The sequence below is a fragment of the Thalassophryne amazonica genome, chromosome 14 (genome assembly GCF_902500255.1).
Source record: "Thalassophryne amazonica chromosome 14, fThaAma1.1, whole genome shotgun sequence".
Classification (NCBI taxonomy): Eukaryota; Metazoa; Chordata; class Actinopteri; order Batrachoidiformes; family Batrachoididae; genus Thalassophryne; species Thalassophryne amazonica.
This window is the reverse complement of record NC_047116.1, coordinates 97861931-97879287: the sequence shown is the minus strand read 5'-3', so window position 1 is coordinate 97879287 and position 17357 is coordinate 97861931. Positions and strand designations below refer to the sequence as shown.

At 47.8% G+C, this 17357-nt stretch overlaps 2 protein-coding genes across 2 annotated transcripts in view; one reads left to right on the top strand and one right to left on the bottom strand.

Annotated features, from left to right (window-relative positions):
- plcl1 (phospholipase C like 1) overlaps positions 1 to 12035 on the top strand; it is a 38801-nt gene extending 26766 nt beyond the window's left edge. The window contains exons 8-11 of the mRNA XM_034186569.1: positions 1572 to 1775; positions 9202 to 9277; positions 10582 to 10691; positions 11438 to 12035. Coding sequence (XP_034042460.1) covers positions 1572 to 1775; positions 9202 to 9277; positions 10582 to 10691; positions 11438 to 11629 — 582 coding nt within the window. The 3' untranslated portion in view covers positions 11630 to 12035. The remainder of the gene's footprint in view (positions 1 to 1571; positions 1776 to 9201; positions 9278 to 10581; positions 10692 to 11437) is intronic.
- dnajb11 (DnaJ heat shock protein family (Hsp40) member B11) overlaps positions 1 to 17357 on the bottom strand; it is a 441748-nt gene that overhangs the window by 116598 nt on the left and 307793 nt on the right. The window lies entirely within an intron of this gene.

Here is a 17357-nt window from a genome sequence, read left to right as displayed (position 1 = left end):
GCATATGGATGATCCAGAAGAGGATTGGGAGAATATCATGTGGTCCGATGAAACCAAAATAGAACATTTTGGTAAAAACTCAACTTGTCGTGTTTGGAGGAAGAAGAATGCTGAGTTGCATCCCAAGAACACCATATCTACTGTGAAGAATGGGGGTGGAAACATCATGCTTTGGGGCTGTTTTTCTGCAAAGGGGACAGGACGACTGATCCGTGTTAAGGGAAGAATGAACGTGGCCATGTATCATGAGATTTTAAGTCAAAACCTCCTTCCTTCAGTGAGAGCATTGAAGATGCAACGTGGCTGGGTCTTCCAGCATGACAATGATCCCAAACACACCACTCAGGAAACAAAGGAGTGGCTCTGTAAAAAGCATTTCAAGGTCCTGGAGTGGCCTAGCCAGTCTCCAGACCTCAACCCCATAGAGAATTTGTTGAGGGAGTTGAAAGTCCGTGTTGCCCAACGACAGCCCCAAAACATCACTGCTCTAGAGGAGATCTGCATGGAGGAATGGACCAAAATACCAGCTACAGTGTGTGCAAACCTGGTGAAGACTTACAGGAAACATTTGACCTCTGTCATTGCCAACAAAGATTATGTTACAAAGTATTGAGTTGAATTTTTGTTATTGACCAGATACTTATTTTCCATCATAATTTACAAATAAATTCTTTAAAAATCCTACAATGTGATTTCCTGGATTTTTTTTCTCATGTTGTCTCTCATAGTTGAGGTGTACCTATGATGAAAATTACAGACCTCTCTCATCTTTCTAAGGAGGAGAACTTGCACAATCAGGAGCTGACTAAATACTTTTTGGCCCCACTATCTTCTCACCTCCTTCACCACAGTGGTCTGGTACAGCATCTATAGAACATCAGCTGCTGCTCCAACAGACCCCAACTGTGAACAAACCCTGAAACTCCTCCAAACTCGGGGGCACAGACTCTCCCCTCATTCCTCAGTGCTGTTAGAAAATTTTGCAATGGTGACTTACTGGACACTGCCCCCAAAGGCCCCCACCAACAGGCCTCTCCAGTTTTAAGGGGTTAAACATCAGTTGAATTTCATCACATCGGACTCTATAAATAACAGAAGTTTGTTCCTCAGTTTTGGACAGGAAGCCTTCAGGTTGGTGAAAGCTGTGTTTCCCGTGTGATCCTGCTGCTGTCTTTTTCTAAACATTTTGAGAGAGGAGCTGCTCGTCCCCAGTGAGTCATGAACAAGGCTGGAGGAGGATTTCACTGCATCCATAAATGTCACCAAGAACCACAGACTGCATCCTCCACCAGCCTCTGTAGGACCTCCGTGATGACTGCTCCTCTGAGGTGTCAGTAATCAGTGCATTGGTCCTACAGGTTGTTGGTTCTACCACATTAACATCATAGGACCAGAAACCCATAGGACCATTGAGCCGTCCCCCTGCTCGTCTTGTTGCTGATCTTTGAGCAGATAAACCCGATTGTCAGTGCTGTTAATGACACCATCACACCTGCTGCAGTCCAACGTGACCAAAGCTCAGCTTCCTTTGGCTCTGTGTGACTCGTGTCGCTGTGCGGTTTGTTTTTCAGAATGCGACAGCTGCCTTCAAAGAGAACTGTGGTCTCCCCACGTCGGCCAAACTCAAGCAGTGCATCCAGAGTCTGGCCACCAGGCTGCAGAGCCCCGAGGGCAGCGTGGGGGTCAGCATGGCGCTGAAGGAGGGCTACCCATGTCTGGAGCCGCTCTTAGCCGTCTCAGAGGCGACCCGCAAACTGCTCACCGCCTACGACACGGTCAGTACCGCCGAGCTCGCTGGACGCTTTTCTCACCTTTCCATTCCTGGAGAAGTTCCCACTTTGCTCATGTCCTGTGCAGATTCCCTGCAGGGACTCAAACAGAAAACGGTGGGGAAATGATATGCATTAAAAAAAAATCAAAGACTTTAGAGTGTTTCTGACAGAGTGTTTCTGCTGCTTTATGACACAATAAACTGAATCATTGCTTCAAAGCTTCACCTTGCTCCGCCCCCTTCTTCCCTTTTCAGTCACAAAATTGAATCTATTCAAGGTGCAAGTTGTACTTTTGCCATAAACGTTTGTTGATGTCTGTGATCACTGAACACACGCCTGCTTCACATGTCCAAACTTTGTCCTCTCTGGTTCTTCTGGTGATGATACTGTCTTACTTTTTGTTCAAAAATATACTTGTTCTTTCATCTCAAAAGTCACATCTCCACAAAATAGTCCAAAGTGAAAACAGAATGTTAAAAAAACAACAAAAAAACAACAGAATTTCGTCACACACATTAATATGATCACTTTTCCAGCCAGTCATCATTGGAACAGTCGAGGGCTGAGACGACGTTTCCCAGCCGCTGAGTTTCATTCAGTTAATACCATCCCTATGAAACATGAAGAGTCAGACAGCTTCATAAAACAGATCTCAAGAACTGAGTGAACACACATGGAGGAGATAAGTGATGGAAGCCACCAAGACAGTGAAGTAGACAATTATTTAGTAGTGAGTGGAGCTGAAAACAGGTGAGCAAATTAAATGGATCCACACTGCCTGTGAGTTTAGCACACACACACACAACTTATAACAGTCTCACATTCATTCATTCATTCATTTTCTGCTGATTATCCGGGTTGCGATGGTAGCAGACCAAGCAGCTCAACCCTCACTTCCCTACCCTCTGGCAAGGCCAGAGGTGGAGCCTCTGGTGGAGGCCATTACAGCTTGGGACTCCGACGAGGGCGGTCGCATCTCCTCCACTCTCCCTTATCTCTCTGCTTTTAACCTTCAAGTCCCTACTCCACCAGACTGTGAATTCCTCAAAACTATATTGGATTCTAGATCTATTGGACTACTATTGGATTAACCATGGAATTGATCAGCTGGTCTCTGAATGCTATTGACACCATTTCTTCTACAAGAAGGTCAGGACCGGGGATCCTACCTGCCCAGATGGAACGTATCCTGCGGGCATGTCCTCGACTCCTGGAGTTCCTGGCGTGTGGCATGCTTGGTGCCTTTCTCTGTGGAGGATGTCGAAGATTTATTCATTTTTGGTCTCTTGGTAGCAGGGCTGGTACTTTTTGGCTTATGTGCTGCCCTGATATACCGGAAAATTGGCAAGACGGCGGCATCAAGAACCACGGGCCCTTGCTTGTTCGTCATGATTAACAAGGTCGGCAAGGCAGTGCATTCTCAGACTGCGTTGACTCTTGAACTCAGACGCATATTAGATGACACCTTGGAGTTGATGCGTGCCTTGCAGATGAAGCTGAAGGTTTCGGAGGCCGGTGAATATTCTTAATTCAAAGTTAGGAATATTCTTAATTCATAATTGAGATTTGGCTGAGTGAGTGGAACTGTAAAAAGTGTTTTTCATTGCTTGGCTGCAACACTACAGGCATCAAGGTCAATTGCCCACTGTTTACCTCCAGAGGAATTTATCCAGGCTCTGGTGAGATTATTCGGCTCCATTCTTATCTCAACCCACAAGGACAATAAACTAACAGACTTACACATGGACCGAAGCATGCTCCAGCCTCTCCTCTTATCACTCTTCCTGCTCCTCCCTCCCTGCGGCAGGCCCCGTCCTCTCAAGCTGGTCTGGCGGTGCGACTTGACAGTTGCAGCGGCTACAAACACACTCACATCGCCTCAATTGGGAAACAGGCTGTTTCAATCTTAGTGCACATAAACAATGTCAAATGTATATGTGTTGTCCTAATTCTGATGTGTGCCATTATTACGGTAAACAAGTAATAATTGTAGATCAATTGCTGTTGTATGTGGAATGTGAGTGTGGGAAATTTCGTTGTAATGACAATGATAATAAAATCTATCTATTTTATCTATCTATCTATCTATCTATCTGTCTATCTGGAGGATCCTGAGGCATTCCAAATCCAGCTGGCAAATATAATCCGTCCATCGTGTCCTGGGTCTTCACCAGGGGACTCCTCCCACTTGGACATAGGTGGAAGGTGGCTCCTTTCTGCTCTGAGTCCCTACTGAATAATCGAGCTTCTCAGCCTGTCCAGGAGTGTAAATCCAGATACCTGATGGAGCAATCTAATTTCCGCTGCTTGTATCTGTGATCTTATTCTTGCAGTTGTTACCCAAAGTTCATGACCAGAGGTGAGGACAGGAGTGTAAATCAACTGGGAAATTGAGAGCCTCGCCTTCTGGCTCAGCTCCTTCTTTACCATGACGGTCCAGCACAACATTCATAAAACATCAGATGTCACTCCAACTTACCCCCATTTATGAACAAGACCCCGAGATACTTAAACTTGCCCTGACCCAGAGGGGACAATCTACCCTTTTCCAACAGAGGACCACAGTCTCAGATTTGGAGGTGCTGAGTCTCACCCCAGTCGCTTCATGTGTGGCCTCAGACCTGCTCAGTGCACATCGGAGATCATCAACTGATGAAGCCAACAGAACCACATCATCAGCAAAAAACAGAGATGCAACTCTGAGGTCACCAAACTGGACACCCTCTGGTCCCTGACTGGGCCTTTAAATCCTGTCCAGGAACATAATGAACAGGATTTGTGTGATCAGCCCTGGCGGAGTCCAACACCCACCTGGAGAAAGTCCGATGTAATGCAGAAACTGTGGACACAGCTCCTACTTTGGTCATATAGAGACTGGATCACATGTTGCAGTGGATCCAGTACCCCATATTCCTGCAGCGCCCCCCACAGGAACCCGGTCGTACGCCTTTTCCAAGCCCACAACACATGTAGACTGGTTGGTCATACTCCAAACACCCTTCTAATATCCTTGTGAAGGAAAAGAGCTGGTCCACTGTTGCATGATCAGGACTGAACTCACATTGCTCCTCCTGAATCTGAGGTTTAAGCCCCGTTTCCGCCGAGTGGTTCAGCTTGGTACTGCACAGTCTGGTACGTGTCGGTCAGTCTGGCTTAGTTTGCATCTCTACTGCCAGCAGAAGGCTTTTGTTTGGCAGGTGGAACACTTAAATATTGATGAGCACATCGTTGTGCACACGTACGCTGTCACATGGCCTCTCTTCTCCATACAGAGGCCAAACAGAGTAATTTGACATTATTTTATTTTATTTTTGTCTTCGTGGATCATGGGATTTATCTTCTTCATGTGCAGAATGAGTTCCAGTGTGACGGGGTGGAAGTCTCCTCTCTCGTACCCTGGCACAGGCTTTCCCAGGGAGCTTGAGAAGTGTGATTCCTCTGTAAATGGAACACACTCTCCAGTCCCCTTTTTTAAAGACGGGGACCACCAGTTTGCTGCCTCTGATGTCCATGCAACACTGTATAGATGTGTCAGCCATGATAGCCCAACAAAGTCCAGAGACTGCAGCATCTCACCCAGTGAACTGCCACAGAGGAGTTTTTTTGACCAGCTCCCCGCAGATGAATGGACACTGAGATCTAGCTCCCCACAGACACACGGACACTGAGATCTAGCTCCCCGCGGACGCACGGACACTGAGATCTAGCTCCCCGCAGATGAACGGACACTGAGATCTAGCTCCCCGCAGATGAACGGACACTGAGATCTAGCTCCCCGTGGACACACGGACACTGAGATCTAGCTCCCCGTGGACACACGGACACTGAGATCTAGCTCCCCGTGGACACACGGACACTGAGATCTAGCTCCCCGTGGACACACGGACACTGAGATCTAGCTCCCCGTGGACACACGGACATTGAGATCTAGCTCCCCGAGGACACACGGACACTGAGATCTAGCTCCCCGCGGACACACGGACACTGAGATCTAGCTCCCCACAGACACACGGACACTGAGATCTAGCTCCCCGAGGACACACGGACACTGTGATCTAGCTCCCTGAGGACACACGGACACTGTGATCTAGCTCCCCGAGGACACACGGACACTGAGATCTAGCTCCCCGCAGACGGACGGACACTGAGATCTAGCTCCCCGCGGACACACGGACACTGAGATCTAGCTCCCCGCGGACACACGGACACTGTGATCTAGCTCCCCGCGGACACACGGACACTGTGATCTAGGTCCCCGCAGACACACGGACACTGAGATCTAGGTCCCCGCGGACACACGGACACTGAGATCTAGCTCCCCATGGACACTGAGATCTAGCTCCCCGAGGACACTGAGATCTAGCTCCCCGCGGACACACGGACACTGAGATCTAGGTCCCCGCGGACACACGGACACTGAGATCTAGGTCCACACGGACACTGAGATCTAGGTCCCCGCGGACACTGAGATCTAGCTCCCCGAGGACACTGTGATGTAGGTCCCCGCGGACACACGGACACTGTGATGTAGGTCCCCGCGGACACACGGACACTGTGATCTAGGTCCCCGCGGACACACGGACACTGTGATCTAGCTCCCCGAGGACACACGGACACTGTGATCTAGCTCCCCGAGGACACACGGACACTGAGATCTAGCTCCCCGCAGATGGACGGACACTGAGATCTAGCTCCCCGCAGATGGACGGACACTGAGATCTAGCTCCCCGCAGACGGACGGACACTGAGATCTAGGTCCCCGCGGACACACGGACACTGAGATCTAGGTCCCCGCGGACACACGGACACTGAGATCTAGCTCCCCGCGGACACACGGACACTGAGATCTAGCTCCCCGCAGACACACGGACACTGAGATCTAGCTCCCCGCAGACACACGGACACTGAGATCTAGCTCCCCGCAGACACACGGACACTGAGATCTAGCTCCCCGAGGACACACGGACACTGTGATCTAGCTCCCCGAGGACACACGAACACTGTGATCTAGCTCCCCGAGGACACACGGACACTGTGATCTAGCTCCCCGAGGACACACGGACACTGAGATCTAGCTCCCCGCAGATGGACGGACACTGAGATCTAGCTCCCCGCAGATGGACGGACACTGAGATCTAGCTCCCCGCAGACGGACGGACACTGAGATCTAGGTCCCCGCGGACACACGGACACTGAGATCTAGGTCCCCGCGGACACACGGACACTGAGATCTAGCTCCCCGCGGACACACGGACACTGAGATCTAGCTCCCCATGGACACTGAGATCTAGCTCCCCATGGACACTGAGATCTAGCTCCCCGAGGACACTGAGATCTAGCTCCCCGAGGACACTGAGATCTAGCTCCCCGCGGACACACGGACACTGTGATGTAGGTCCCCGCGGACACACGGACACTGAGATCTAGGTCCCCGAGGACACACGGACACTGTGAGCTAGCTCCCCGAGGACACACGGACACTGTGATCTAGCTCCCCGAGGACACACGGACACTGAGATCTAGCTCCCCGCAGATGGACGGACACTGAGATCTAGCTCCCCGCAGACGGACGGACACTGAGATCTAGGTCCCCACGGACACTGAGATCTAGGTCCCCGTGGACACACGGACACTGAGATCTAGGTCCCCGCGGACACACGGACACTGAGATCTAGCTCCCCATGGACACTGAGATCTAGCTCCCCGAGGACACTGAGATCTAGCTCCCCGCGGACACACGGACACTATGATGTAGGTCCCCGCGGACACACGGACACTGAGATCTAGGTCCCCGCGGACACACGGACACTGAGATCTAGCTCCCCATGGACACTGAGATCTAGTTCCCCGAGGACACTGTGATGTAGGTCCCCGCGGACACACGGACACTGTGATCTAGGTCCCCACGGACACACGGACACTGTGATCTAGGTCCCCGCGGACACACGGACACTGTGATCTAGGTCCCCGCGGACACACGGACACTGAGATCTAGGTCCCCGCGGACACACGGACACTGAGATCTAGGTCCCCGCGGACACACGGACACTGTGATCTAGCTCCCCGCGGACACACGGACACTGTGATCTAGCTCCCCGCGGACACACGGACACTGAGATCTAGGTCCCCGCGGACACACGGACACTGAGATCTAGCTCCCCACGGACACACGGACACTGAGATCTAGCTCCCCATGGACACTGAGATTTAGCTCCCCGAGGACACTGAGATCTAGCCCCCCGCGGACACACGGACACTGTGATGTAGGTCCCCGCGGACACACGGACACTGAGATCTAGGTCCCCGCGGACACACGGACACTGTGATCTAGCTCCCCGCGGACACACGGACACTGAGATCTAGCTCCCCGCGGACACACGGACACTGAGATCTAGCCCCCCGCGGACACACGGACACTGTGATGTAGGTCCCTGCGGACACACGGACACTGAGATCTAGGTCCCCGCGGACACACGGACACTGTGATCTAGGTCCCCGCGGACACACGGACACTCTGATCTAGCTCCCCGCGGACACACGGACACTGAGATCTAGCTCCCCGCGGACACACGGACACTGAGATCTAGCTCCCCGCGGACACACGGACACTGAGATCTAGGTCCCCGCGGACACACGGACACTGAGATCTAGCTCCCTGCGGACACACGGACACTGAGATCTAGCTCCCCGCGGACACACGGACACTGAGATCTAGGTCCCCGCGGACACACGGACACTGAGATCTAGGTCCCCGCGGACACACGGACACTGTGGTTTGGCTCCACATAACAAAATGGACACATGCCAGCATGTGTCCACCTCTAATGTTCCCCATTTGGGTCCAGTGGATGATAATTTAATCAGACCTGACCCTGCCGGAGTCGAGCTACATTAATGATGCTGAGAAGTTCCTGTTTTGGTTTTCATGGGGTGCAAACAGCAACCATAATGACTACAGCAGATTTATAACATCCTAATCAATGACCATGATCGCTGTCTGCTGTGGACACACAGCTAAAGATCTCTTCACCTCCATCTGCACATGCACTTTGTCCATCAGTGTCACAGTTCAATTATCAGACTTGATCGGGTTGAAAGCTCAAATGTGAAGAGAAACTCTCAGAAGAACCCGGCCTGACTGGACCAAACTGATCCACATGGACAGGATGAACCACCTGATTTAGCTTTACAGTCATATATGGAAAAGTCTGCATGCGGATTTATCGTGAAAGACTGTTGTATCATTTTGTGTCTGTGCATCACAGAATAATCACACAGTGTGTATTCAACAATGAAAACACAACGTTTTGCAGAGCGGTTTTTGTCGTGTTTGTGGTGTGATGTGTTACAAACTGTGTGTTGTGTGATGTGCCACAAAGTGTCGATGCTCCATGGCAGTAGAAAGCTCATGTTGTGTCTGTTTGTTCAGATGATCACCGCCCAGAAGCAGCTGATCGAAAATGCAGATGGTGTTCAGGAGAAGGTTGCTCAGGTGCAGAGAGAAGGTACTGAGACACTCGATTACAAATAAATGTAAATATGACAACCAACCAACACGCGTCATGCTGCTGTCGCATCACTCAGCATCTGCATAAAATGGAGCTTGTTTCTTTTGGCCCCGCCTAGCTGGCGGCACAGCCACCACGTAAAACGTCCACTCTGATTGAAAAGAAATGACAGCTGGTTGCTTTGCCTGTCTCTTGTAGCTAATGCGACCAAGGGGTGACGGGGGTTCCAGCCATGTTATCAGCATTGTATACAATACTGTCGCAGGCGTCCTCTGCTGGACAGACTATAGCTAAAGCTAAAGTGTTTTTGGCATTGTTTGTTCAGTAAAATCAAAGTTTTCATATAATAAAATAACAGCAATATCGATATATTGTTGAAAGACTCATATCGGTTGATATTATCTGTCAGTTGATATCTCGCTCGGGCTCTAATTCTTACTTTGACTTTGACTTCATTACAGACCGTATGAACCCAACAGGGTGCAACACTTTCCAAGAATAGTTGGGATGCTAAAGCGTTCATCACTTCATAAAGTTGTCATTCTGTCTCACAACAATTAAAAGACGTTTTGGTGTTGAGGATCAGAGTCTCCTCCGAGTTGTCATGCATACGTATGAAGAGCTCTGCCTGGAGACGCTGGTCCACATCATGGTGCTGGACCCCTTTTGCCACCAGAACTTCCTTAATTCTTGGCATCACAGATTCAACATGCTGAAAACATTCCTCAGAGACTGAGATGACGTCACACAGTTTCTCCACAGTGACACCACCAGGGGGCAGTATGGATCCATGCTTTCACCCGTCCTCTTCAGACCAGCGTTCTTCAGTCCTTCACAGTTCATTTTGATGAGCCAGGGCCCTCTGTGGCCTCGGTTTCCTGCTGTTAGCTGACAGAAAGTGGTAACAGTGAACTTTTCTGCTTCTTCCTGGTTCCACGAGTTGCCAGATGATCTTCTGCAGACTTTGGTTAGAAGCAGGGGGTGTTTGAGTTCCTGGTGCCTGGTTGGCCATTGTACTCTCACATCATTGAGTCCTTTTTTCTTCCAAACTTGCTGCTCACTGGCTGTTCTGATTCTGTGCAGACCAGAGAAAGGGTTGTGGGTTAAAATCCCAGTTGATTAACAGTTTGACCATCAGTCACTGTTCCTCCACATGCTGCTGCTCAGTTTGTATGTCAGCAGATCCCCTCCACATCTATCAATACATTTAGTTCCTGTTACGTGATTGGCTGTCCAGGTGTTACAGAGCAGTTGACAGGTGTGTTTGGCCACGCCCACTCAGTTGGTGGTTTGTGTCACAGGTATGTATTTTCATGAGGACCTGAGTCGGCTCGGGGAGAAAGAGGGACTAAAGGGACGGAAGCTGGACAAAGCTGTGGAGAGTTTCACCTGGAACATCACTGTGCTGAAGGTACTGAAGATCAGAGTGTCTTTATTCTGCCCCCCCCCCCCCCCCGGTCAACATTCAGAACTCTATTAGTGAAGACACTAAGAGTTCTGAATGATGAAGCGAGGGGACAGGAAAAAAAAATTATATATATAAAATTATATATATATATATATCTTAAATTTTGTTTGGACTCAATAATTTCCCACTTTGTAATGTTGCTGTTCCTTCTCAGCACACTTAAGACATTTGGGGGTATTTTCTCAAATTTTTTCTACTTTCAGTAATTCCTCTTTAAAGGTGTTTTTTTTTTTTTTTGTATAATGGCCATATGTTGCATCTCAAAATGTTCAGCACAATCTCAGCTTTCACAATATGTGTGTGTCGTAACTGTGAAATGAGAAATAATTTGTCTCTGAATCAGAACATTTAAAATGCATTTTTGGAAAATATTTTCAAATCTTTATTGAAAATAAACATTTTGGTGCTAGAAATGGAGGCAGCAAAGTCACAAAGTTCATGTAATATATAAATTGTCGATCATTGTATCCAAAATAAAACTAGGTAATTTTACATCTTGAGTGAAAATGGTGTCGGTCACTGCACTCTATATTACCAAAATGACACTAAATAAAGACTCTGCACACTGCACATCGTTTCACTCACCCCTTCATTCCATTTACACTAATTCAGTTTTTTTTTGCCTATGTCATCTGTCCATATCTGTCACCTCGCTCTTGTTTGGTGTGGACCCGTTGTGTGTGACGCAGGGTCAGTGTGATCTGCTACGAGGAGCAAAGTTGGATTCTGTGGACGCTCTGAGGCAGATTGCTCTGGCCTGTGAGGCCTGTGGACTCACCGCCGTCTCCTCCCCCTCCGCCTTCTCCACAGCCGAGGTGCACTACACCCCCCACTGCCCAGCTGCCCAGCGGGGCAGTGCACATGGAAACGGGCGCATCTGACAGACGGTCTGGAGCAGCTTGCTGCCTGATGGAGTTTAGAGCTTGGCCTCGAGCCGCTGCAGCGTGCGTGTGGAACAGTCGACCCTTTAAAGCCTCACAGTTTCTGTGAACATCCAGCCTGCAGATGCTCTTCGTGAATGATGAACAAACCAGAAGCTGCTCCTCACGGGTCCTGGAACCTGTGATGGGTTCTGCCTGCCTGCTGCAGAGATCCATGTGTGAACTTACTGACGGCCTCAGAGAAAAGGGACAGTTACAGACGGTTTGTATGTTCACAGTGGAAGAGACATTATTAACATCTGCTTCAGCACCTTGGACAGAGAACAAGATTTAGTGTGTGTGCATGGGTGTGTCGGTGTGTGTGTGCTTGTGTGTGTGTGTGTCAATGTGTGTGTGTCTGTGTGTGTGGTTGTGTGTGTGTGTGTGTGTCTGTGTGGTTCTGTGTGTGTGTCTATGTGTGTGTGTGTCTGTGTGTGGTTGTGTGTGAGTGTCTGTGTGTGTCTGTGTGGTTCTGTGTGTGTGTGTCTATGTGTGTGTGTGTCTGTGTGTGTGGTTGTGTGTGAGTGTCTGCGTGTGTCTGTGGTTGTGGTTGTGTGTGAGTGTCTGTGTGGTTGTGTGTGAGTGTCTGCGTGTGTCTGTGGTTGTGGTTGTGTGTGAGTGTCTGTGTGGTTGTGTGTGAGTGTCTGTGTGTGTCTGTGTGGTTGTGGTTGTGTGTGAGTGTCTGTGTGTGTGTGTGCATGCGCATCTGGTTGTGTGTGTGTGTGGTTGTGTGTGTGTGTGTGTGTGTGCACGCGCGTGTGGTTGTGCGTCCATGTATGGTTGTGTGTGTCTCTGTGTAGTTGTGTATTGAACGGTTTTAATGGTTTTATTCCCTGCAGCCCCTCCCTGAGCCTGGTTCTGCTGGAGGTTTCTTCCTGTTAAAAGGGAGTTTTTCCTTCCCACTGTCGCCAAGTGCTTGCTCACAGGGGGTCGTTTTGACCGTTGGGGTTTTTCCGTAATTATTGTATGGCCTTGCCTTACAATATAAAGCGCCTTGGGGCGGCTGTTTGTTGTGATTTGGCGCTATATAAATGAAATTGATTTGATTTGATTTTGATTTGCAGACGGTGGTGACCCGTCCACTCACTGGTGTGCTGAGTGACTAATTTGAGCTCACACTTGTTTTTGTGTAATAGACTATTTGTATGTGTGCGCTCTCACACTTGTGTCGTGAGTTGTGTTTTTCTGTGTAACGGTGGTTTTGTGAAACCTTGAAGCACAAAGTCGTCCTGCTGTCTGTGGCTCTCCTCTTCCATCCTTTGATGTGAACAGCTGGAGGTAGATTGTGTTTTTCACCCCTTCACCAAAAGCTGGGACACTTTGTAAAATGGAAATAAAAATGGAATGTGGTGATTTGGAAATGATTTAACCTCTGTATTTAATTGAAAATGGTACAAAGACAACATATCAAATGTGAAACTCATAGATGTTCTTTAGAATTTGAGCAGCTTGTTTCTGACATCATCTTTGCACGTTGTTTTGTTTTGTTCCCATGTTTGTCCTTTCTGCAGGTCTTCTGCTGTGTGATATTTTTCACTTCATAATGTACTGTACATTCTGAGTCAGAGACAGATCAGCACTGCAGGCTGCCATCTTGGCGCCCGCCGTGCTCTGCACCCACATGACTGTACACTGGGAAACCAGGTGTGATGTGGGTTTGTCCTGCTGGAAGCTGTTGCAGCTTCCCTGAAGAAGATGCACCAGAATGCAGCACAAGTTGTTCTAAAATGAGCAAATAAATTTCTGCATTCATGTCACCGTCTGAGACGTGCACGTCAGTGACGCCGTGGGCACTGACACACACCCCTGCCTGATACCAGTGAACGAGTGGACTCTGCTTTTCCTCTTTGACACCGGCCATGTTCTAGTTTTCCTGAAGTCCGTCTGTTTCACTGAGCGCCTGACGTCTCAGGTGTGACTGAGCCCTGAGAAGTGGGTGGAGCTTCTGGACAGTGTGGATGTCTGTGAACACTGACGTCTTCCTGAGTCCATGTCCTTAAGGCCCTCACAGTGCCGTCCGAGGGCCTTTCAGCACAGAACGGCTGTGTGTTTGAGGAACAGCTGGATTATTTTCTGACGGCTCTGATGGTATTTGATATGTGGTCTTTGCACTGTGTTCACTTAGATATGGGATTTAAATGACATGCAGATCATCAGAATCTGATATCTGAAATGATTTGATGTATGGAAAATGCAAAATGGACAAAAAAAAGTGATTCTAACATTTGCTTTGACTTCATTGTAGACAAACTCAACAAGTTAATTTTTTTCTGTTCAGCTTCATTTCATTTGTTCATCTGCATCAGTTGAGGCTTGAAACACTCACTTGCCCCCAACAGACAATACGAGGTCTTAGAAAAGTATCGGACCTTTTTATTTTTTGCAAAAACTATATGGATTTGAATCACGTGTGACTGCATCAGCCAAGCTTGAACCTTCATGCGCATGCGTGAGTTTTTTCACGCCTGTCGGTTGCATCATTCGCCTGTGAGCACGCCTTGTGGGAGGAGTGGTCCAGCCCCCTCGTCGGATTTTCATAGTCAGGAAACTGGCTGATCGACTGATGCTTTGCTTCATCAAAATTTTTTAAGAAAGTGTGAGAGACAGCCAGGTGGAAACCATTTGGAAAATTCAGATGGCTTTCGGTGAAGATCTAATGGTGATCACACAGATTAAGGACATTTACAACGGGATTAAAAAAACAAAAAAACTCCTGTAACAGTGGAATGTGCCGTTCATTTCCAAAGTAAACGCTTTGTTGATCTGGGACGTCGTCTGACTACCACAGAAATGGCAGAAGAGTTTGACATCAGCACTTTTTCGGCATGAAAAGACGTGCGGAGGAATTCGCGCGTCGGGACGGAGGCACAGGGCACAGAACAAAAAGCAACGCCATGATGAAGCCTCACAGGACATGTTGTGGCATGTCCAGCTCGTCCACAATTTCTCGGATAGTCACACGACTGAAAAGCCACCAAAAGCCGTCTGAATCGTCCGAATGGTGCAAGAGCTGGGCATGTTAGGGCTTGTCCTGTGAGACCAACACAGAGGTGCTTTTGTCCCGCACCATGAGCGGCTCCGTGGTGAATTTCTCCGCTCCTCTTTCCATTACAAAAACTCCTGTAACAGTGGAATGTGCCGAAAAAGTGCTATGTCCAGCTGTCTCGCCATTTCTCTGGTAGTCAGACGACGTCCCGGATCAACAAAGCATTCACTTTGGAAATGATCTGGTCGTTTGAGCCTGTTAATTGTCGCTCGGTGTGCGGCGCGCCATCTGCTGCTGTGGGCCATTTTTAATCCAGTTGTAATTGTCCTTAATCTCTGTGATCCCCATTAGATCTTCACCGAAAGCCATCTGAATTTTCCAAATGGTTTCCACCTGGCTGTCTCTCACACTTTCTGAAAAAATTTTGATGAAGCAAAGCAGCAGTCGATCAGCCAATTTCCTGACTATGAAAATCCGACGAGGGGGCTGGACCACCTCCTCCCACAAGGCGTGCTCACAGGTGAATGATGCAACCGACAGGCGTGAAAAAACTCACGCATGCACACGAAGGTTCAAGCTTGGCTGATGCAATCACACGTGATTCAAATCCATATAGTTTTTGCAAAAAATAAAAAGGTCCGTTACTTTTCTAACAGACCTCGTATGTAAAGTATTTAGAAAACTGCAGTACCGCTGCACACCTTAAGAATGAGACAAAGCGTCTGATGTCCTTAGCGCCAAGATGACTTGCGTCAGTGTGTGAGGAGGAATGGAAACATTACAATGTGGGGACTGCATTCACATCCCAAGTTTTTTAGAATGTGTTGAAGGTGTGAAAGGCAGCAGTGGATGAATATTAACAAATGAAGCTGGCCACAAAAAATATCTTTGATTCATACGATTAAGGTAAACATAAGAATCACTCTTTTTGTCTATTTTTTTTTTTCAAGACCATCCCAACTTTTTTCTGATTTGGTGGTGCACTTTTCACAAAGCATCCCAACTGTTTTGGCCAAGGGGCTGTTACTTTGAGCTCTTAAGAACAGGTACAGTGTGTAACTAACATAAAAACAGAAACCATAAAATGTTAACTGGATACTAATGAAAGATACTGAATTTAAAAAGATTTCAATGATGATTTTCTAATTACATGTGAGGGACTTAATTCAAATCTGTCCAAAGGTTAACAAATGCCAAATATTTTCTAAGTAGCGTTTCAGTTTTTGGAAGTCATTAAACAATGATCTGTTCACCTGTTCCATATCGAGGTGTGTTATTGTCAGGTCATGTCTGCATCCACCGCCCTCCAGAACCACCCTGGGTCCTGAATGACGACCACTTCAGCACACACACTCTTGAAATGTGGATCGACTGCAGCAAGGTGACGTGTGGACGCAGCTGTTTGACAATAAATGGCTTCACACAACCACTAACCATGAACAACAAAAAAAAAAACTTTTGTGTTATTAATATTCTCTGAAAAACAGCCAAAAAAATTGTAAAATGTGTGTGTGTGTATATACATAAATGAAACACTCATTATTTGTTATTCTTTTTATTAATCATAGTAATTGTAAAGTAAGTCTGTATAGGCCCTGAGGTCCACTGGGCCAGTGCTTATCTCCAGTTTCAGTGATGTGAAGCAGATGAGTCAACAACTCCTCCTGGATGGGATTACAGTCCAATGCAGGTCACTTCCCAGCAACACCGGGTACTCATTTTACAACTGGGTGGACTGAGATAATGCAGATGAAGTGTCTTGTCCAGTGATACAAACAAATGGGTCATATGAATGGGATTCAAACCCAGGTCTACATATTGGCAGGCCAGCTCCTCATCCACTGAGATACCTTATTTGCATTATTGCATGTTTCCAGTGATGTGGGTCAAGAATCCATGTAGATATATGTCTAAGAAGATCTATAAGATGTTGTCCATTGCATATTCATTTGTCCATTTTGCTTTTGTTGGGAATTTAAAGGTCTTTATGGTACACACAACAAGTTGAGGGCTTCCTGCAAAGATCCACTGTTCACTTCTGTTCATTTCCTTTGTCCCAGCTGCATCATATAACATTAAATATGTTGTCCATTGCATGTTTATTTGTCCATCTTACTGATTTTTGGAATCTAAAAGTCCTTCCATAACAGCGCACTCTGTGGTGTGCACAAGTGCTGCACTACTGTATGTCCATTGTTAAACTCACTTCCAGTAAATTGTGTGAGTTGCAAAAAAGGACAAAACGGTGTTACTCATACTCAGCTATGACTTATACTGTGGAAAATCTGACACTTGGGTCACTTGGCTCCTGAAGGACAATAGAAGCCAAAGCCTTTAAAGTTCTGTCATTCTGACAACAGCCACGAAGTTTGGATGTAAACATCCTTCAGTTAAAATCTCCACTTAAAAAACACGATGAATGATGAGGACCTAATGACTGCTGTGATAGGCTCCACGAGCTGCAGGAAGTCACTCACGTGCACACACAGGAGTGCACGCGAGTGACTTCCTGCAGCTCGTGTCACTCTGCTTTAAAAACATCACCAACTACGAAGCTTCACACGGTTATGATTTGTAAACTGAATGAGCTGGGGCCTCGTGCACAAAGTGTATGTACATGGAAAAACGTAGCACCCACCCCAAACCAATGACAAGATAACAGATAAAACTACACAGATAAAACTGATCTATAGCTCACACTCT